Here is a 23,145-nt window from a genome sequence, read left to right on the forward strand (position 1 = left end):
TTCCACTGGGTATTTGACCCTTGTTTTATCTTATCGCATTTTTATGCATACAGGAATTGAGTAGCAACCCGAACTGACAACCGATGAGATGGCAGATTTTATATGCGAGTGCTGTTGATTGATGGTAAAGCTCACCAGACACCAGAGACTCGGTGTATGTACGCGTTCACACACATTCAACAAGCTGTGGAGATAAACAAAACGTTTTTACACGCCACAAAACCACGGTGTAAGTGTAGCAGTGCAAGGTGCGAAGGAATTCCATTGCAAGCTTCCATTCATGGATCGGTCACTCGTACGCTCTGCTCACCACTACTGCTGTCGCACCGATAAGAAGCAAATTGGCAGACGCCGTAGCGTGTGGACACTCTATTATATGCTCAATGACGGAGCATTTGCTCAGATGAGCGTGAAGTGCCCAGCGAGACTGTAGTGAGAATGAAGATCGCACAGGGCGTTGCTTGTGCTTTGGTGTTCCTGTGCTGCTGTTTTGCGCAGTTAGAAGCATACAGAATCCTGTGCATTTACCCAAGCTCCGGCCGGTCACATGTGATCGTGGGACAGGCATTACTGAAGGGATTGGCAGAGCGTGGGCATGATGTAAGTACGATCATCTACAAACAAGTCAACTAGCTAATTCTGTCTCCTTCTTCTAGGTCACAATGGTCAGCCCGTATAAACTCTCCAAACCGGTACCGAATTACCGAGAGATCGTTGTGCAAAAGGTAGACCTAGGACAGATGACGAAGGATTTTCTTCAGAAAAACCAAGGCAACTCGTTCGGTGGCATTGTACACCTGTTCAAGAGTCAGTTCCAAACGGCCGAGATGGCACTGCAAGACCCGAAGTTTCAAGCAATCAAGAACGAGCACTTTGATCTGGTGATTGTTGGTTATTTTGTGGCGGACTTCGTACTGGGACTTGGGCCGCATTTTAACGCACCAACCGTGGTACTGTTTTCGGCCGGTATGACAAAGCTGACGGCTGACTTCGTGGGCAACCCGAGAGCCATCGCAACTGTCCCGCACATCATGGTCGGTGGAAAGGGTGCGATGGATTTTCTGGGTCGTGTCAAGAATTTCCTGTTTTCCTGTGTCGAAAATGTCATCGGTGAGGTTTCGGAGTACGTGCAGACTTCGTACTACGATCGTCATTTCCCGTCCGATCGGTACCCACCGTTCAAGGACGTGCGTCGCAACGTTTCGCTTGTGCTGCTCAACACGCATTTCTCGCAGGCAACGCCACGGCCGTACCTGCCAAATATGGTCGAGGTAGGCGGGCTACAGATCAAAGCCAAACCAGACCCACTGCCCGAGGACATTCGCGAGTGGCTCGATGGAGCGGAGCACGGTGTCGTTTACTTTTGTCTCGGGTCAAATTTGAAATCCGCCGACCTTCCGCAGGCGAAGCTGGATGCGATTCTGAAGACCTTTGCACAACTGAAACAGCGTGTGCTGTGGAAGTGGGAGAGCGATAGCATTCCGAACGCGCCTCCGAATGTACTTTCGAAAGCGTGGTTGCCGCAGGACGATGTGCTTGCCCATCCGAACGTAAAGCTGTTCATCTCTCACGGCGGTCTGGGTGGTATGGCAGAGGCCAAGTATCATGGAGTGCCGGTGCTGGGTATTCCCATCTTTGCCGAACAGTTCCAGAACATTCAATCCATGGTGGAGGAAGGCATTGCGCTGCGGTTAGACTACCAGGAGCTGGACGAGCGATCATTTTCGCGTGCCGTCAACATTATGGTGCGGGAGCATCGATTCGCCGAGCAGGCGAAGACTATTTCGGCCCTGTTCCGCGACAGGCCTCAGAGCGCCATGGATCTGGCTTGCTATTGGGTGGAGTATGTGGCACGGCACCGTGGAGCACCGCAGCTGCACTACCCTGGTGCGGATATGAACTATTTCCAGCGCGAATCTCTGGATGTAATTGCTTTTCTAATAGTCGTCCTTTATGTTATTGTGAAAGTGGTAAAGTTTGTAATCGTATTCGCGTTTCGAAAGATGTGCAAATCGTCTCGAAAGACAAAGGTGCAATAAATAAGGGTGGAATTTGTCACGCGCAAGATAGCAACTGCGGTCCAGTTTGTTCGAGTCGCCTCATACGACCAATTCAATTAACGTTTATGACACTTGACAGATGAGATTTGACTGCGCTTCGCGCGATTGCCTAAAAGTATAGCTACAACAAGAACAAAAACCGAGCACACAATTCCCACAGAGATACATACCTCTTGCAGTGCCTTTTTATCAATCGTCTTTGTACTCTGGAGCGTGCGGATAACGTTTTTAGCACCATCCACGACGGCCGCTTCAATTCGAAGCCGATGGCGCAGCTCCTCGATACGATCGTCCAGTGACGTTTCCAGTTCCTGCGGTTGCTTGGTCGCTGTCGTCGATTCACCACCGTTCTCTTCCGAAACTTTACTGCTCAGCTTGTTTTGACGCACCTTCAGGATCTTTAGCCGGAGGTATTCGATTTTGGCTTTCGAGTCTGCCAACATCTGGTGTGCTTCGGCCAGCAGCTTCTTATCGCGTCCGTGGTGCCCACTAGATATCGATTGGATCATGTTTTCAGCGCCGTTCTTGACCTTTGTCTCGATGCTGAGCTGTTTCTCGAGCGATATGAGTAGTTTGTCGTTGGCGGTAAGCTCTGGTCCGCTCGGAATAACGGTGGACAGAATGGGATCTGAAAGGAAAGGAAGAAAATCTCACGTTAGTAGGGGGAATAGTAACGTTACACTGCTTGTAGCTTGTTGCGGTTTCGATGAGCTTTTGTTTTTCTTCAATCCCTTAATCACTTTAAGCGATGCTAGGGGATGAAAAAGCAACCTGCTACATTCACCACATGTCCAGTAGATTTTACAGCCAGTAGATATTAGATCGATCAGTGAACAACTTTGTCGACGATGACCCTTCCTGATTACATAGTGTGAGGTCTCTGCCATCAGTGCCATATCGCCATTGCATCGGAATGTGATAATATTTTTATAAAGTTAATGCATAATCAATAATCACAGCACTGAGCGCATAGACAACTACTATCATCGACGCCGTTGTGTAAGTGATCTCGTAAGTGCGACCGCAGCACTTATTCTTTCCTATGCCAAACATCAGGGTGGAAAACTTTGAAAAAGGCAGGAAGGAAATGATACATGGGGTGGCCGGCCGCCGCCCGTACACTTCGGATAATGGAGGAAAATGTTGGAATTATTTATAATTGGATTATTGTTTCGACTTTACCTTGCCGACCCCCACTTTGCCACCAGTTTTCCCTCATTTTCCACCCATCTCGTTGCACATTTGTGGGGGTAAGTTTTTTCTTTACCCATACACCGCTTCTCTCTCTCTCGCTCTTGGTATTTGATTCCCGCTCAATGCAGTGGGAGTTCAATTGAGGACAATCGTTGTGTGTATGTATGTCTGTTACGTATGCACAAAAGGAAGGGAAAAGTGCGCAATACAAACCACCCGGCAAACATTTTCTTTTGTTTGCTTTTAAACCCATTTTCTGACAATTCTTGTGTGATGTCGGTTTTTTTTTGTGTTCGACTCTTTCCTATCCACTCTTGGCCGTCCGTCCGACATTGTCTGGTGGCACATTTGGTTAGAGGGAAGCCAGTCTGCCACGACTGCTACCACTGTCTATTGGGCCGGCCATTATGCATGCATGTAACCATTTCATTCGGCTGCATTTTCACTTGGTTCAATTTCCCTTTCGCGCATTCGTTCGCTTGATTACACACCCTTCACAGCGAGCGAGCTGGTGGGCTGTGGAATCGATAACTCTTTATGCGATTTTTTGTTTTCGGCAGACCAACACACTGCACTCGTTGTGAAGGTGCATCTGTGTGCCTCCTATCGATGTTGAGAAGGGCGTGAACTGGAAGCAGCTGATAAATCAGCGCCATAATCGACGACCAAAGCGTATCGTCCGCCCGGGCAAGCTGATATTGCACATAATAACTCAATCGTGGCCACTTGAAACAGGCAGTTGCATTAAAGCTACCGTCAGTGAGACAAAAAATGGAATGCACAGTCAGTGGGAAAGCGGGAACACTCAGTGATTGTAGCGGGCTGCCAAGATATGTACGGTATTTCTTAAACATTTTCCCACCCGATGAAAATGGCGTTCGTTGAGCAGCAACACACACTACCACCACAACGAAGGGCACGGAATTCGAAACTGTATTTTAGGGAATTTCCTCGCCCCGATAATTACGCACCACGTTTGGCTCAATACTCTCAAATTTCGGTATTGATTGCCGCAACAATAAGATGGCTTTGAAATCGGGAGCACACCACCGAGCAGCGGTGGATACAAATTTTCCACCTCGGAAAAACCAAACTTTACACAAACCCGAACGAAGATGCACTGTGAACCGCTTTCTTCCTACTACCATATCAGCAGACGCGGGAGCTACGTTCGGGAGCAATATTTTGACTCTTCTATTTCTGTCCTTGGAACACACGAATGCACTCGATCGCCGGTCGGAGCACAGAGAAATTCCGTCGTCATCAAGTCAAACGTGACGGATGGTGATCAAAAGTTTGCAATAAATCAGTTGCCTTTTTTACGGTTCCTTCTCTTCGGGGGGAAAGAGATTTTCATCTCAAAATTCGTGTAGCCCGTAAGATTTTCATTACCGTTTCGTTATTTCAAGATCAACACCGATACGCGCGTACGAACCTTCTGTGGTCGATTGCATTGGCGATTGCTTCGCGTTGGTAGAGAGGGAACCACACCACTGCTATTACCGGAATGTTCACGAACAACTGGCCCTAATGGTGCGCATCCGTAAAGCGGCTGTCTGCTTGGTTTAATATTGGCCCGTGAGCAAAAAGCACCAGGTTTTGCGCAGATTCCCCAAACACATGCTGGAGACTTTTCAGCTCTGATCGAAACTATTCTCCGGTGTTGCAGAGTGAGAGTGAAAAATCGATGAGAGTAAGATGCAATATATCCAACTGGTCGGGTAACACATAGCCCTAACCGATCCTTGGGGACACACGACATGGGGATGGAACTCCTACACCTCAAAGAGTAATAAACTGTGCTTTATTTTATTGACGACAGCTCCTCTCAGTTGGATTCATACTGTACGGCTTCAGGTTTCCAATTCTGATGATTTAGTCTTGTTTCGATGACGGTTTTCTATAATAATTATAAATAGCCAAATACTCACATTCTCTCTCTCTCTCTCTCTCTCTCTCTCTGTCCCTCTTCGCATCTTCAGACGATGTTCTGCTAGAAAAACTCACAACAAACCCCTTTTTTCGTTGTATCACACATGGCGCTTGGCAAGAGTTTTGGGCGATGTGCATCGTTTTGTTGACATGTTCGGCGGATTTAACCATTGCTGTGAAATGTCGCTGTGAAGGTGTTTCATTACAAAGAAACGAAGCGAAACACGAGTCGGCGTTGAAATTGTAGATGAGATTATTGTTTCGTTTGTAGTATCCATACGGTGCCGACACCAACGATATTGTAAGTACACAACCAGTATCGCACGGTGTAGTGTTTCGTTTGAATCCAATATGTTTAACTTATTTAGCTTAGGGTTCTTGAGCGTTAATCCAATGGTATTAAAATGGAATACTTTTTCAAATTTCCGAAGAAATGTTGTGACGCAAATTGCATACCTTTAGGCGCAAGTCACATGCCCCAATGTACGTGTGTCCCGTACGACTTGCGGTGAATACTACTTGAATAATTTGTCGGCATAAAGCCATCCCCAACCTAGAGACCTAGATTCTGCAAAGTGCAAAGAACTTTCAAACACCGCACCACCACTTGGCATACATACCGTGGCCCCCATTGTTGCTGACACTGTTGCCCTGTGTGAGGATGATTTGGCTTTCCAGCTCGTGCAGCTCGGACTTGAGCTCGGCCAGCTTGTTGTTGCTTTTCTTCACGATCGATGCCACGTCGGAGAGCGAACGGCGATCGGTGGCGACCTCCCGCAGCTTCTCCGCGCCCTCCTTAATCTTGAGCTCCTTGCGAATCTCGCGCCGGATCGCCTCCTTGATCTCCTCGAGCCGGTCGGGCAGCAGATGCTCGGACACATTGTCCGGCAGGCCGTACTTGTGGCTCAGCTCGTACAGTACGGGATGTTTGATGTAATCGCCCTGTGGAAGAAAACCGATGGTGGCTGTGGTTAGATATATTGGTTTTGCGTGCACGCAAACTAAAACAACAACAATGAAGCACTTAAGAAGTAAGGGTCTCTATCTCGAGCGAGGCGCATCTACGCAAAAATGATTCGAAACGAGCTATTGAACACGGCTGCGAGCACTTGACCCTACTGAACGAATGCTGACTACGCACACGAGAGGGGCTGCTGCTGCTGCTCGAAACGGTCGGCGTCTACTAAATGGAAACCCCTCTTATCGGTCTGTCCCCATCTTGAATCGCTAGCGGAAAATCGAGCGACCGTGCCACCTAACTTTGTGGCCCCGAACTTGAACTTGATTCTTCTCGAGTCGAGCATGCGGACTCCCAAGTGTTTTGAGGCTATTCCACGATTTGTACGCTTGCGTCTATTGGGCAGGCGGACCGAGACGGAGAATAATAATTTGTCATCCGCCGACACCATTTCTTAAGATAAATGGACAAACTTTTCGCCCAACTAAATGGATACGTAAGAAAATGGGTAGCTTGTTGCTCGCGATGTGAGCAAGCAAATGACCATGAAAGTGACAGTACGATTTCGCGAGAATATAAATCACACCGCTGGCCAGTGTAGCGCTGCTCTTCCCATGACTCGCTGACTGTTAATGTCCCCTCAGTTCGGGCGAACGGTGGCAGGAGACCACTAAATTTCATTTAAGTGTACCACTGACATGTATTCAACGGAGTGTTCTAGATACCAGGGGGAGCACACACGTGTTGGTACAAAAGTTATCTGCAACACATTTGCGTACAAGCGCACCGCACCTCAACCAAACCGATTGGGATGAAGTTCTCGAAACCAAATTATTTATTCCGCAACCGATGGGTGGAAAACACTGCGCGCAAACCCGAACCTAACCTAACCGACGACCAGGTTGCCGGTTAGCCGGGCATGTGTCGGAAGAAGTGGAGGTATTTTGGAAAACAAATTGTTTGCATAAATGTACCACATTTCCATATTCATGCCGTGGCGCTGGGGCTGCTGATGTTGCTGCTGGCATCACCTGCCACGATCGTCGCAGTACTGAACGACCAGGCATAAACCTCGGGAACGAATGTCCCGGATGGAAAGTGATATTTATGTACCGACGCAAGGGAAGTAGCGATGGAGAATGGTTGTAAAAATGGAAAAATATGTTTGAATATCAATTTCAACTACAGGCTGTTGGAGATTGGAACAGATGAATAATTGCGAGAAAATGCGTGTTTCTTGAGAGTGAATGCGAATAATAATAATGTTCTAGATACGTCCCAACCAGCAAACGGAGCAATGATAATTGAAAGTCGTTCGCGGAATAACGCGTTTAGCCATTTTCATGCCCCAACAAGTGTTATTTGGATCATAAAGAAAAAATCATCACAACTTGCATTACGTTTGGGTCGTTAGGAAGGCGAGCAAAACAAGAAAGAGTAATTCGAGCCTAGCGGAAATGATTGTCCGCTGCTTACTGCCATCGCTGGTACATCATCTACCTTGGCCGTGTTGTTGCTTTTGCTACGGACACGTTACTACAATAAAAGCTTCCAAATTAGCAGATTAAGCCACCGAGTCAGCTAGCGATACCTTCCCTCGGCTCCAGGTTATCTGTACCGACCCCTGCTGGTTGGCTGTGCGGCAGGGTCCACCACGTCGTCGCCCAAATGAAGAAGCAACGTTTGACGCGAAGATAAAGACCATTCTTTTCGACCTGATGCACTGCTGTCGTTTCATTGAATTAAGAATCAAGCGTGAGAAGAAGCGTATGTACGAGCGATGTGGGGCAAGAAAATGGAACGGATTTTGGTCCAAAATTTCTCGCATCACACTCGCCCGAGGGACCCGGACTCCGTCAACCCTCTTATACTAGCGCGAATTAGCTACACCGGAAAGCGTTTGGGGATATGGAAAAGGGTAACCGCGAGCATTAATCGGGAAAAGATTGAATCCGAGCCATCTGTCCTACTCGCACTCTCTTTTCCCTGGATGAATCTGGGCTGTGTGTGAGTCTGGGCGGGTTGTCGGGGCCGCCTGTTCCGTTACCTTTTCGACGACGGCCGCACTGACGCAGGTGCTGAAAACGCGGCTCCGTCGTCGTTTCCGATAGCGGTTGTTGTATTCCGTTATGTACAGTGCCATGGCCTGTTGGCGGGTTGGTTTGCTGGTGCCCTTCTTCTGGGGGGGGTTTGCTTCACAACACGCGCGCCGCACACTCACAGACCTACTCCTCCGGAAGTGTGCAGTTACTTTGCTTTGCTGCTTGATTTACTTTTTGCTGCCTGTGTTCCGCGCTCGAACGCTTACTCCGGTGTTGTTAGTTCTCGCCTCATGTGCGCCAGTGTGTGACTTTGTCCACGGTGTGTCAATGTTTTCTAGAGCAAACTCGGTCCGTACACTACACTCCGACACACATCGGCGTACGTGCGTTTGTCGGTCGTTTTGCGCTGTAAGTCACACTTTTTACACGGTACACGACTCGACACGACGTAACACCATACAGGCCCCTCAAGGCAAGGTAACGGTGGTTTAGTTTGCCGGGCCGCTGGGAAATGGGAAACACTGAACCATCGGAATGGCAGGGGGAATTTGCTATTTATATCGAAATTAAATCACTTGCGCTGGATCACTAACGCTGCGTCAACCCGGAACCCGGATGCACTTGTGCACACAAACACATCTCGTGAGTTTGGTGGCCATACGAGGCAGGGCTACAAATATCACCCCGCGTGACTTCACCACACGCACGCACCGACCAAGCTGACCTATACGGCGGCGAGCTGGGAGAGCAGGGTTCAGAAATTATGGTTTCACTTTTAGAGTAAAGTCCGGCAGTGACTGACCACCCGTCCGTCTGACTCAACACAACCAGTGCAATGCCGCGGTACAAATACCGGAAATGCACCAAACGGTGCAACAACACACCGATTACATTATGTCTCATTAGAAGACGTCTCCGAGTTCCCGTGGTGCGTGTGGTGGCACACCCTTAATTTCTATTAATTGATCTCAGCAAAAAAAAAACAACGCATCACGAGCCGGTTAGTGACATCCGGATTTTGCCACCAGCAGAGTTTGCCACCACATGCAATTGTGTAATGCTCCTCGTTACGCAGTGGTAAAGGAAAGCAAAGGAGAAAGAAAAAAGCTACGTGCTAAAACATGAAACATGCAACGGGCACAAGGGGTCTTTCCCGACGAATCGCGTTGCAAGTGCATGGGAGCACGATCGAGAGATTGCAACTCCAACGAAGAGAAGCACGGGCTTTTCAGTCAGTGAGTCACCGGTAGTTAAGATAAAGTGCGTGTTGTAGTTTACTTTCTTATTATCTGTATTATGAAGTTATTTGGAACTATCATCGTGTCATTTACAAATCCGAGAACGATATACTGCACGAATAGCTAGAAGCAGAAGGTCTTTTAACGTGGAATAACCGAGGTACGCCTGATAGCCGTGTGCGTAAACGCAAAATGTTCGACGCCATGCAAGGAGCATGGGTTCAATTCTTGATTAAGATCTCTCAATCACAAGAATAGTAGTTTTTCATGCGCAAATCATGACTTGACTATAGGTCTTTAAGCTATACTCCACCCCTATCGAGTGGCAGGTTTGGGTGGGAAACTAATCTAATCCTTCTTCTGATTGAATGGTATCTCTAGTTTTCCCCTTTCCTTAATTAAATGCGATGCTATGGAGCTTTAATTTATTGGATTATTTACTCTTCGACAACACTTCAATCCTTGATTTAGTTATTATTTCGTTAACTTCGGAACAACCTTTATCCGATCGTTCCCACCACAACCTCAATCAACGGCAGTAAGTTAGGTTGCAATTATGTAAATCACACCAACACACAATTGCAAACACTCTCCCAGCCAACGGCCAACAAAACATTTTTGCAGCGTCGCTAAAACTTTATCAAAACTTTTACTTTCCTTCCGATTGTGCTATTTCATTGCCGCGTCATCATCAATCGTTCATTAGACCGTGGGAGGTGTTTGCCAAAGCTGGATGGTTTGTTTTTCTCTTCTTCACCATCATTTTCCTTTGCTGTGCCGAGCGCGCATGATGATCTGCGGATGGTTCCAAATAACAATACGCGCCGGCGTATCCTGAAGGCAGCAAGCAAAAACACTATAACGCAACAAAACAAAAAAACTGCAAGCTAAACAAGCTAAATCCCCGACAGGAGACAGACGAAACACTGAGGGGATTTGGTTGTTTTTTTATGTGGCGAAGAATGAGACGTTAATAAAGGGGGGAAAAAAGGAAGCAAAGACTCGCGGACTCGCATAAAACTTTCACTTTGTTCCTGTGTGTGCGGTGCCCCAAACTCTGTGAACCCAATAGCCTGTGAGAAGGAAAGGGTCTAGGACGGACGGTCGGTTGAAACAAAGCACCGAAACTGCCAAACCGCGATTGCCCAACGACCAAATTCGGATCCCCGGACATTGGATGCCCTGGGGCGTTATGCTTACGCCAAAAAACGAGCCCCGAGAATAGCCCGAGCCGAAACTTTGAGTCTGTGCTTTCGGGACGTGCGTCTTATACCGAAAGGCGAAAGAAGGCTGTGTCTCATTAGGCATTCGAGCATTGGGGAGAGACAAGTTTTTTGTTTCCAAGCAGGCCAGGCATAATTGATTATATGCATATTTAGTTTGGTGCACCCTTGGAAAGGATTAGAGTTTTTTTTCGCTACGGGCGTCATAAAATAAATACGTGACAAATGTTGCGTTAACAGGATTAATTGCAACGCACGACCACGACCATCTTTCGGTTAGGGCGATATCTTCTGGTACTAATTAATCTCGCCCACCTACGCCCGTGTGTCCGATGTCTTATTTTAGTAACTCCAGGTCTTGGGGAGTCTTCTGCCATCCTGATGCTTCCTTTAGGGATCGGGATTATCAAACTGACAATAAATTGCCGCTACTGTGGTTGACTAATGGGCATAATCTTCTCACCATCAGCTCTGCTCGCTGCCTGTCGCACTGCGGAGTGTGGTGAGCAGATCCCAGCCTCGACCCTCGATAGACTAATGTCGATCGGAGCAGCACGGCAGCACACGGGAAGAAAGTGAAAGTGGCCCCTGAAGCCACCGACAGATTAGCGGAATCTCACCACCCAATGGCTAAGTAGTTTAGGCGCGATGCGAGAGGAACGCCATGAGTTGGGTTTCCCGATCTCATTCCCCTTTCACCGAGACAATAAATCATGTCTCATAAAATAGACATTCCTACACCTCTCTAGGAACCAAAATCTCGCTTCCGTCTGTGGAGATCTACGGGAGACTTCCACCAAAAAACACAAACCTTCAACACAGTGGGCCTTGAACGGAACTAGCTAATGATCGTAGCGCAGGCACGGGCGGCAAATCATGAGCAAGGCAAGCTCGATCGCGGAACGCCGTCCATAAAGCATAATCGTGTGTGGGTTTTGGTCGTTAGAGATCCCAACCCAGCTATTATGTTGCAGGCTCGTGTGTCATTGCATTGGAAATTGATATTTGCGCGGCATTGCGCAGGAGGAGCTCGCATATTCAATTGTGCCTGATTGATGGGATCGGCGGTGTGCGCCACACAGTGTGGAATTCGGAATTCATTCACTCATTCCGCCGCGTCTAATTACTTTCTTCCGGTCGCGATTGTGTCGAGTCTAGTGTCGTCACCAGAAGAAGATTAGTGTGCGCCCCCGTCGTTTGCATTATGCGCTGCAAATTCAGCTCCTTGCGCGTTATACACAAAACACGCGAAACGTTCGCCAGCACCTCTTTCACTCTCCACGGGACTTTTGGTCGTCGACATCTTTCGTGTGTCTTGAATGCATAATGTGCTGTGGCACACAGACGCTACTATGTCGAGACATATTAGGGTGTGTGTGTGCTGATGAGAGGTAGAGTGTGCCTCTTCACGAGTCCGCACGCGATCAACGTGCATGCCGACACGCGCTCGCTCGAAGGTGGAGATCGTCGTCACCGTTTGCGCAACTTTGCGTACCCCGCGTGGATCGACGAGACACTGTCCGCCACCGAAGGGAACGAAGAAGCGAAGGAAAAGGCAAAAGAGTACGGCGAATTCCGGTCCTTGCCCTCGAACGCCATTTCTGGCCATTGCCATCCAGCCTTCGCACCCATTCACGGCCATCCGAATCGATCCGTTGGCGGCCCCACAGCGGGAGAACGTACGCGAGAGGGTGAGGATCGCGCAAAAAAGTCGTTTTCGGTTTCTACGCGCGCGCAGAGGTGTTAAATAGCAGGTCGTGTTGAACCGATCTTCGGTCGAGATCGTAGGGTGGGTGTTTGTTAAAACGTTGGACCATTAGATCGGCCCGCAACCTTCGACGCTGCGAGTCGATTCGAAGCTGGTTTAAAACTTTGTACTAAAAGATGTACTAAATAATGATTCGTTAAATGAGTTATGGAAATTCCGAACACCTCTGCTTGGTTGGGGTGTACTGCTGCCCCACGTGAGAATTCTATTGCAGGTGGACGACTTTATCGAGCCAATGTTATCTTATCTCGTGCTCCATTACCAAACATTAACCTGCCCAAGTGTTGGTAGTGCCGATCCCTCCTATTTCGCTACTAGAGCGCGTGCGAGGGCCTCCGCTAATGGAGCGTTACTACAATCGAACGTCGTACATTGTGGAGTCTTGTTTGATCTGCTTGTAGCTGTTTGTTTTCATGTGCTTTGCTTTACTCGCTGCTCTGTTCTACTTGCGTTTGATCGAAACTTTATCGTTTCGGTTTAGTTTCCCATGCGAGAAAAGCGGGTGTGTGTGTGAGTGTGTGGGTCGACGGACGGACGAACGGACGGACGGTTTAGTCCACAGCGAGATAGAGATCATGTGAAAATTGCACCCGAACACGCCATTCCAACACACATGTGTGTGCCACCAACAAGATACATTTCCGGTAGTTTGCACTGGTCAGGTCGGAACGGGGTGGAGAACAGATAAACCAAAACAAACACGAGTGAAAACACTTTTCCGTACGATTGGAGGGTGGTAATTCCCTTTCCATTACACTTTGATCGTTGTCACTTCGAATGCAATAATGTAAGTTTCAGTTAGAGATACGATTCGTTGCATTTATGGTGGAGTAGCACGCGAATAACACCGATTGACATCGAATTAAATTCCACAAGTCGTAACGCCTTGTAACACTTTCAATTCCAACCGTTCACAACACCGGGCACATATTGGGCACTATACATCTTCTTCGTGCTTCGACCGGAAGTACTATACGACACCTGACACTGGCGTCTTAAATGCAGCACATCTATTCATTCACCGTAAACCAACTATTTGTTACTACTTTTGAAACAACTTTAATAGATCTGAACATCCCGGTGAACCGTGTCAGAACCAATGCCGAACTAAAATGCTAGTGGCGACCACCGGTTTGGTTCGGGAGCAAATCGACGATAGGCAGATAACGAAAGATATGCGCGATACCTTGTGTCAACAGCCACGCACGGCTAGAACCATTGGGCGTGAGGTTATCAACGGTGAAACTGGAAGCGTTTTACGGATACGTTTTCATGTTTTTGGGAAGCATCTGACTTCGTGTGCGGTCTCTGTGCTTGTCGGTGCAATAAAATTCTTATCGCATACACCGGAAAGGGAAATTATTGGAATTGTGAGGACTTGTTGGAGAAGCGTTATATTAGCCAGAATGGAGGGCATAAATAAAGAATTCAGATTTAGTTGGAAGATATGTTAGAGTAGTTAAGATAAAGTTTAAGAACATAACTGAACTGATCATTCTTCTGAATCACATAAACTTCTCGGGTATAATCTACAAGGTTTATTCACGGCAAGAGCTCATAAAACTAAAACTAATACACCAAAGAGGAGGATAATCTTGGAATGTTATCCAAAAATGTCCATCGTTTGGCTGAATTCTTTCACGCCATCCTCTCGATATCGCTTTAGCTAGACGTTTAAATAGTTCAGAAGGCATCGAATCTCCACTTCAAACTGTTCGGCCACTAATGACCTAAACATCGCCCATAAGCTGCACCAAAGAAAGACAAACGTGCCTGAAGAGTCCACACCCCGCTGGGAGGACCTAACCACTCCGTTCATTGGCAATCACGGTGCAGAGCACACACGAGGACGACAAAGTATTCGCTGGCAACACTGCTTGGCGATGAAACAAGGCAAGATTGCATCCGATTGAACCTTAAATCGATTAACGTACGGTAAATTGCTCGAAACTCCATCTTTTCTCGCTGCAACCAGGCAGACAGAGGACATCCCGAGCACGGAATGAGGAGTTCGACGCATTCCGTCCGCTTTCCTGCTGTGAGCGAGTGGCACGAAATCCGTGGGAGGGAGCCGGTTTCGTTCTCTTCGGGGTGCCACTTTCGATTTTCTTTCCACGGCTTGCGGTTACGGTGCAGCTGAGAAGGAGGATCAACGCAGGACAGCTCGGAGGTGGGACCAAAAACGCCTTCGCTAATGAAGAACCCCCCTGCCGGGAGGATCCGCATGTTGGGAAGGTTGCAAATGTAGAAGCAAATCAGTAGTACACAAATCGTATTCAAATCATGTCGTCGATTCACACGCCATCACACGGACGAGGATCAGTTTCCAGAGGATGAAGCAAAAATGTTGCTCTGCTCCCGAAGGACAAGTTTCATGGTCTCTGGGCTGAAGATGGCAAGCTCGCCATCCGTTCCCGCCCGCCCGGTGTGTGCAGATGGGGAACAGCAATTTAAACACTTCCAGGTCACGGACTTGAGCGAGCTGTGGTAATTAGATTTGCTCATTACACTTTCTTCCTTATGCGAAAACTGAGCTAAGCACCGGGTACCCGGGGATGATCAACACGGGCCAGGACCAGGGCCATGAAGATGTGTTTGCCAAGACGCCGCGTGTATACTAATGTCGTCTACATTCCACTTCAAACACAAAAAGCTTTCCAGGGCGTTACGAAAAGAACATAATTCGCATTCCATCTCGCACGGTTAGTCATCCAGCTTCGCCTATATGGTTTGATGCAGTGACAGTTCCACGAGCCATGTCCAAAACACTGCTCTTTTACTCTTTCACGTTCGGTTTTAAGGTACTGAAGATCCTACGGGGTGAAAATGGAAAGAATTTGTAACTCGACCCAAAAATGCATACGGTGTCGGAATATCTAATACCCGCCGCGTGTGACCTAGCCTGGCCGATGGCTTGGATATCTCGTTCACACACAGGGTGAACCCGTGCAAACGCGTCAAACCGGTGGACCTTTCGCCCCATTCGGAAACGGCCGACCGGCTTCTTCGAGAGGCATCGAGGGTTCGCCTGCTAGTTGCGACAATCCAATTATCATATATTTTATCGATAGCATACGGGGCCCCAACAACCACCGTAAGGGCGTTCACTCACGCGTGTCCCACACTGTTGAGGCGACGGAGATCCAAAACCAGAGCCTCCTCGTTCTCTCGCACTCTTGGTCCTTGCCTGGCGTGTTCGGGCTGGTCCGGTCTGGAGGGATGGATATAATATCCTGATGTACGGCGTTGCGGCAAAACACAGTTGGGCTGGCTCTACCACTGCAGCGCGATTGTAGTAACCGGGGCTGCTATCGGTTTGGGCCGGGTTTAAATTGACTTTAGGCGTACGTGCTTTCGTTGCCAGCTAATCGGCACTCAGCAGCACTCGTCAGGCTTTTGGGATATTTCGAGCAGGGTGATGGTAACGTTCGGAAGCTTTCTTCGTTGTGGTAGCTTTTTGCTGGTGTTCGTAATGTGCAGGCAGGGTTTAGTGATAATTGAAATAATGGTCACCTTTTTGGGGCTTTTATGTGGTCAACTAGTTTGTCTTGATGATTGTAAAAAGTGTCCAAAAAATATTGTCTCAAAGAATTATTTTACATTCAGGGATGTCTAGTGTCTTTGGGATCTAACTTTTCTAAACATTTTGGAATTTTCACTTTTTGTTAGATAGTCGAAAGAGCGCTAACGAAAGATTTCTGTGACGATGTTATCTACCTTCTGCGATCCTGCAGCATAACAGCTAATAGGTAAGCAGGTAACCTAATCCTTTCGTTCGTTACACCTTAGGCACCACTCGAAACATTGCTCTGGCACTTCGACACCTTCTCAATGCGCGCGCGAGATATATCAACTAAATTAGCGATCTTATCGTACCACCCGAGCTCTGTGTTCCCGAGCCCTGTATCTCGCTTCTCGCATAATGCTTTCGGTCTGAGAGTAACATAATGTTGCCGCCAGCTCCTATGACGAATCAGCTTATATCACCAGCAAACCTCCGGAAGAAACAAAGAACCGGGACGTTTGGTTGTTTCGTGCCAACAAAGTTATGCTGAAAGAGAAAGGACTCGCGAGCGCTATTTTCTATGCTCCGCGTCCTATCCCTCCCCCCTGCTCTGACACGGCATCCAAGGGCTCACTCTGGCTCACTGTGCCCCGACCGAGTGAAAGTAATTTTGATCTACACTGTGTTAGATTTTGTCGGTGCGCTTGACTGTTTCAAACACCTTTTGCATGATTAAAGCTCCTTGCCCGAAAAAAACACCCGGGGAATTGTCTCGCGCAACACGCGTGCAACGAACTTGGGCGTCCCCATGCTCGTGTGTGGGTGGGGTTTTAAGGGTGTAGTTCCTCGAGATTTCATTCCGATCGGTAGGCTTTTCACTGATGCTTTCTTCCGAAGCCCTCCACTCCAAGGGTGTGCTGCTCCGACCGATGCAATATTATCATGCAATTACGAGATTTCCCCGCTACCGAGATGCATCACAACGAGACGTTCCGGTCGATCTATATATTATGGGCACGATAATTAGCGGGTCACGAGAGGTGGCTTGGTCACTAAGTACAGGCCCTTTTTTGAGTGGGAACACAGTAAGCGATGGAGCAAAGTACCGAAACCCATCCCAAACTCCCAAAGCTCGCTTGTTAGTGAGGGCCAATTTGAGCTGGGAAAAATCTCGCCTAAACCGCTGAGAAACACTGCCGACACAAAATGCACCAAACAAAACAAAAGCAAACGAACTCCAACAAAAAAAAAAGAAGACGAGACACGAAAAACTCCCGTTGCAGGAAGAGAGCGCAGGGAGGGCGGCATTGCCAGTTACAACGTACGGTGGCAACAAAAGTAATCGATTAACCTTTCACCAAGCCCTGTTGGTGTTTTGCTGGGGAGTCTCCAGCCACCCAACCACTGCGATCTGCCAATACAACTGCGCGTATGTATTTCCTTCAATTTCCCGCTGTGAAAAGGGAAACAAAAAAAGTACTCTCTGATGGCATGAGAAGCTCTCTCACAATTTGGAGGGATCCCGGGTGTACAATGATGCTGCTGGAACTGCTGTGCTTTTGCCAATTTTCTGCCAATAATGCTGTGCGAACGAGTTTAACCCCGTTCGGTCCATTAACCTCTCCCGGAGTCTCGGGAGGTCCGGTCTGGGGGGGGGGCTGAAGGGAGTCGATTAGTTTCGGGACCAAATTCATCACATTGGGAGCGAAGCAGCCGTACGGGCGAAGGATGAAAAAGGGGCTCCATTACGAAAATGGTTGCTTCACACCCAAGAAGGATTAAATCATTAGGATATTGTTAAATTCCTCCGGTGAAGACTGTTAACAGCTAATCGTTTAATGTAGCAGAAATGGACATTGGGCCAGGACTGAGCTCATTGGGTATCATTTCACCAATTTTTTGAAGAAAAACTCGGTTGCGTAACTAAAGTAAAATCGATCGCTCACAATAAACAACGTGATTGCGGTCCCACCAACAACAAAGCAACTATGAAGCATAAGTTTGTACAACTACAATAACCCGTTCGCTACCTTCTGCGTTAAATGGTTCAAGGCTAATATCGATTCAATATTGCAATATGGCCCTTTTTCCGGGGGTTTTCCCTTCTTCAAGGATGCCTATACCAACCCTATCGCCGTGTTTCTCTAATCGCATTTCGATGCACACAACACCATCGGCCATCGAATGCGCGCACGCGTTCCTATTATTACATTCGGTGGCATACAATACACATTAAGCTTATTTATTATGCATTTCATGACTTTCCACACCCACGGACAAAAACACCTGGTACAACACACCTGTTGGCCCAGAAAAGACACACTCACCCCCTCACTCCCTTACGCCAACCAGAGCTACTGGCACTACCGGAGTTCGATGTGGCGATTTTATGTCCAACAGTAAGGCATGAATGAATTTTGGTTGGCTAGCCGAAAGTTGGTTAGTGACGGGTAAAAGAAGGAACAAACAAACAATAAAAAAACCATCACAGAATTACATATTTAGTCACAATCGATTTCACATAAACCCTTGATTGACCGTAATTTAGGCACGAACCAGTGAACGAACGAACGAAAATTGAGGACGTCAAACGTTTTTTTTCGCTGGTCGGATGTGTGAATAGGCCTCGTCGAGCCTCGGCTCGTCGGGCAGAAATTGAAGCTTTTAAAAATAGTTCAAGTTTTATCGATCACCTCGCAGTACCCTTCTCCCTAAGGATAGCTAGGGTATACCGAGATGGCCCCAAAATAAGAAAACAACCAGGCCCGTGCCTTACTTCGTGTGATCGAATTCGACTTCAATTCTAACGGAACTTGCGCGGCTCGCCCGAAATAAAAAAAACGAGCTAATCACGCGGTCTGCGCTCTCCCCACACGTGCGCTATTATAATTATAACGCCTTCCCTTGTGAAGAGCTCCAATTGGGGGAGGTTACTTACTTGATTTCAATTCTTTCGCCCCATCTCGGTAAGCCCCGGGAAAGCTCTTACCGAACCATGTGTGTTGTTGTGGTTTTCCCTATTCCCATTACGAGGTAGCAGCAACCATACTTTGACCCCCAAACGCGCGCTCGAACAAGGGAAGGAAATAGGCCGAAGGAAATTGTGTAGAACCGGTGGAAGCTTTTCGATCGATTAATTCGATCCGGGAACGAGGCGAAGATCAATCAAACGATGGTGTTGGATGTGGATGAGGGGGTGAGCCATTTACCGTTCGATTTCGACCAACCTCGAGATGATGGTTCTGATGCTTCGTTGCCTACCAGATTCCTTCCTTCGCACACATTGATTGTTGCCAAACATTGGATGTTGATGATTTTCAACCCCCGAGGTAAATGTACGATTATTGCTTCGGCATACCGAAGGGTGAAGAACAAAATATGGATGCGAGGAAATAAAGCTTCCACCCATCAACAAAAAGATGTTAGATTTCGCAGCTTCAATTAACGTTTAATGTGAACGAATTCTTGGCTATTTCTTGTGGGTTTCTATTGTTCCGGAATAGATTTTATAGCCACATGCAACGGGGGCTTTATCTTCGTTTGGTGAAGAAAGATTTTTGCATAGAGCTTGAGAATCGCTGCAATGTCCCTGACCAAGTTGCTAAACCCTGCAGTCAAAGCGTGAGAACTCAGAACCACATCCAGAACAGCGATCCCTGACAACGGATGAAGACGACAAGCGGGTTCTAGGGTTATAACTATTGGGCCATAAATACAAAACGCAAATATGCGCACGCCACCCCAACCCACCTCAATTCACCCCATGTTTTCTCCAAGGACGGATGTAATTAAACTGTAAAAATGTGCCCAGAGAGAGAGAGAGTGAGAGAGAGAGAGTAGTAAATAGAAAAAGGTTAAGAACGTACCCTAAAACGATCCATTTTGGCGTACAGTAAAGGAGCAATAAACTTTATTTGCAACTCTGCAGAGTTCCCATTCAAATTACGGTCAAGAGCCTAAGTTTGGGAGAATCACGGTGGCATGATTTGTGACTGAACTTATCAATCATTGATAAGAAGTGAGCATTTGAATGCCTTGGAGGTTCCGGTTGCTCGATTAATCCCACTGATTTTTCAGGGATTTTGTAGTTATGAGGCCTTCTCATCCCAGAACCTTATTCCTAACCTAATAAGACAATCAATTTGACGAAGTACTAAAGGGACCACCAATAACGAAAACACGCCATCTCCATCAAACACAAAATAAGGTTAAATCAGAAATTAAGGACACGTCTAAGCAACATGAAGATTACATACGGTAAAGAGATAGCCCTTCAGCTTCGCCTTCAGATCCTTCAGGATAACCAGCTTGCTCGATTTGAAACTGAAATCGGTCGGCTGCTCGTTGACGCTCATCTTGTGTGACGGTGTTCCTCCGGGCGGAATCAACAATTTTCGGAATTTAATTTTTGGCGACTTGAGCGCCCCAACAGAGAGATTGATTTTTCATCGATTCTTTACTCGTAAGGTTTCGCAGATTTTCGTCACTTTAAGCACTAACCACACGGAAACACACGCACATACGCGCCCTATCAAAGGGACAAGAAATTATTTTCACTTAACTACACAATTTTTACACTCCTACAATGACACGGTAACAGGTGGGAAGGGAAATCAATATCATGCCATTATTTACTTTACTTCCCTCCCACACACACGCACACACAGCATTCCACAGGCGAGATTGGGATCTCAGATCGTGCCAGGAAACCACATCACACGATGTACCACCGCTTACGTTCGTTCTAGGCTGTGATAAGACATCACAACATGGTACCGCCGATGGTGCTGTTTTAATTTCGATCGGAAATGAATTCTTTTTCCTTGAGCAAACAAACATTCGATAAAGCAAAAATTGGTTTTTACGTAGGCTGAACACATTGCACACACTCGCAGCAGGTCAACAGTGGGTTTGTTTTTGCTCCATTCGAGGAAGAACGACACGAAACACATGAGGCTAATGTGCGAAATTAGCCCACTTTTTCCGCACGTTTTCCGCAGTAGCAATTAATATTGCATTTTTTGAGGCTTTTTTGAAGACACCGTCCCGTGCACACAGTCACACAAACACCCGCGAACAACCACGATTAATAAAGTTACAAGACTAATGGGAGTTTTTAATTGCCGATTTCTACGAACCGTTCAATATTTGTTCACACACACGATCCCATCGTTCCAGGGTGGACTCATCCTCAAAATCGAGATCGTGATCACTCAAGCCAGATACGATCGGAGAGAAGAAGCATTCCCTATTATTATCGTATTGGAGGTTAAAAATACTTCACGCTCATCTTCAGGCAGGCTCCGAAACAAGCGACTTTTAATACAAAGTACCTTGGCTGCACGAAGCAACAGCAGGCTTCTCCATCCGCTCAACGGAAACTTTCCACAAATAGCTGCTACTAATTGACTAAGCGCGCGATGTTTGCAGCCGGAAGTTTCTGAAATCTTCACCTCTTCACCGTGTGGCGATCGGGCGAGTGGCTAAGCGGAGTCGGGGTTGCTAATGTTATGCAAACAAACATTGCCGAACTGGACGCCCCGAACGATTTTTTCGCTTCTTTATTTGCAAACGCCTCACGTCAATATTTACCCAATGCTCCTAGAGCCGAGACAAGACAAATCTGTCGAGAGTAGCGCATCCCTCTACGTGACTTGAAGCGCCAGTGAAAGAGGATTGATCGAAACTGATTCGACCTTTTCCTTTGGTGAAGAGTACGAGCGCACGACTTGACGCACACGAGTCCCGTGTGTAAGGTGTGTGTGTGTGTACTTCTTCTCCTGGTCTATGACCGTCTGTCGTGCGAAAAGAAATAGCACACATAAACATTATCCGCCAGCAGTCAGTCTACTGTCCACCAGATGGTCGGCAAACCGTCGCCGTACGCATTTATTTGCTGATCTTCACAATTGCTTGACGTGCGCGAGGAGTACTGACAGACTGGTCATCCATCTTGTATCTTTCACCCGCCTCTTGCCCAAAACCCCGGAGCCTGGACACAGAGAAGTCTGAGCTGGGAATTGAGATGTCAACACTTTCCCCTTGGAGCATGCCGGCCGAGTATGCCCGAAGGGAAAGGAACGCTTAGAAGTGAACGGATCAATGAACGTGTTGACACAGTGTAAAACGGGAAGTCGTTTGTAATACGTTCGTTCTATTGTTCGACATTTAGCATATGGAGGGGTTTTTTTTGTAACTTGTGCAGAAGAGAAATTTACCTAGAAGCTCCGATGGAAGTTCCCTCCGGACGCAGAAATCAAGAGCAACTTCTCAACAAAAGCTAATCTCGTCTACAAAATTGGGGAATTTCCGAGGTCCACTCGAGAGCAGTTGCTCGACCAACATCGAATGTTTGCCCACTAATTGACACACTCTTGAACGCGACCGCACACCGCTCTAATGGTGATGCGATTTTCCGTTTCCTATACGCTAGGCGATTTGCTTCATTTATTTTAATTCTACCCAATTTGTTTAATGATCCTCTCAGCCAGACATTGTACACTACTAGTAGCTTCTGCTTCCTGTTTACACCAACACGCTGGATGGATGGATTAACGATCGTCGTTCACTTACAATGGGGACCTATCCTATGGCGTCCCGAGGATAAATTGTTCCATTCCCTAAACTTTCGATGCCCTGAGGATGGCATCGCTCCTCCCAACAAGATGCCGGCGTGATGTCTAATAGAACAAGACACAGGGTATCTTCCGGGCGTGTTTTCCTTGCACCAAACGGCCACGGGAACAGGTGAACCACGACCGGACAACACACACACGCGGTACATCGAACCAATAAATTTAACATCCTTCCCCAAGGTCAGCCGAAGAATGGCTCATTAGTCGTCATAAGTGACCGCCTTCAACATACGGCTTCTTCTAGGTCTCTCTCCCTCTCTCTCTTTTGCTTCTTGCACCGAAGCCAACTATTTGGCGCCGGCTCCGGGTGTGTAAGTATCCTTCAACGACTCATAAATTGGTGCCCACCACTCCTACCCCATATGCGAGTGTGTCTTCCACAGTTCCCCGCGAGCAAATGTTTTATTGAGCCTGTTTCCGATGGCTCCAACGACGGCAATCACAATGCGAGCGAATAAATGACGCGTCGTCGCTTCTTGTACGATGAACTCGAAAGTCAAGTGCAGAAGCAGAATCGACCACTATCGGCGCTACAATTCCCCCCACTGATGCGCGCCCAGGAGGTGCATATGCAGCAAAACGCCCAAAAA

At 47.4% G+C, this 23,145-nt stretch overlaps 2 protein-coding genes and 1 long non-coding RNA gene across 7 annotated transcripts in view; 1 reads left to right on the forward strand and 2 right to left on the reverse strand.

Annotated features, from left to right (window-relative positions):
• LOC118512051 (serine/threonine-protein kinase N) overlaps nucleotides 1–23,145 on the reverse strand; it is a 58,285-nt gene that overhangs the window by 17,921 nt on the left and 17,219 nt on the right. Inside the window, exons 2-4 of one of the 5 annotated variants that reach the window (XM_036055894.1) lie at nucleotides 20,177–20,500; nucleotides 5,807–6,128; nucleotides 2,231–2,688 (exon numbers count right to left, since the gene is read on the reverse strand). In XM_036055894.1, the coding sequence (XP_035911787.1) occupies nucleotides 2,231–2,688; nucleotides 5,807–6,128; nucleotides 20,177–20,275 (879 nt within the window). In that variant the 5' untranslated portion in view covers nucleotides 20,276–20,500. Of the gene's footprint in view, nucleotides 1–2,230; nucleotides 2,689–5,806; nucleotides 6,129–8,191; nucleotides 8,911–20,176; nucleotides 20,501–23,145 lie in introns of those variants that run through there. The other 4 variants (XM_036055895.1, XM_036055898.1, XM_036055896.1 and 1 more) reach the window with 4 other exon arrangements.
• On the reverse strand, nucleotides 4–399 carry LOC118512125. The gene is made up of 2 exons (XR_004906245.1): nucleotides 311–399; nucleotides 4–184 (listed from the first exon to the last, which is right to left on the reverse strand). It is a non-coding gene; the product is annotated as an uncharacterized LOC118512125 (long non-coding RNA).
• Nucleotides 337–2,069, forward strand: LOC118512083 (UDP-glucosyltransferase 2-like). Its single transcript, XM_036056042.1, has 2 exons — nucleotides 337–600; nucleotides 657–2,069. Exons 1-2 carry the CDS (start codon nucleotides 439–441, stop codon nucleotides 2,037–2,039), a joined length of 1,545 nt encoding a protein of 514 aa, XP_035911935.1. The 5' UTR covers nucleotides 337–438; the 3' UTR covers nucleotides 2,040–2,069.

The sequence above is a fragment of the Anopheles stephensi genome, chromosome 3 (assembly GCF_013141755.1).
Source record: "Anopheles stephensi strain Indian chromosome 3, UCI_ANSTEP_V1.0, whole genome shotgun sequence".
Lineage (NCBI taxonomy): Eukaryota > Metazoa > Arthropoda > Insecta > Diptera > Culicidae > Anopheles > Anopheles stephensi.

Excerpts from the sequence above, each read along its gene's own strand:
- LOC118512083 (XM_036056042.1), top strand. The coding sequence starts at position 439 with ATGAAGATCGCACAGGGCGTTGCTTGTGCTTTGGTGTTCCTGTGCTGC. Across the intron at positions 601-656 it reads TGGCAGAGCGTGGGCATGAT|GTCACAATGGTCAGCCCGTA; the intron begins GTAAGTACGATC and ends TCCTTCTTCTAG.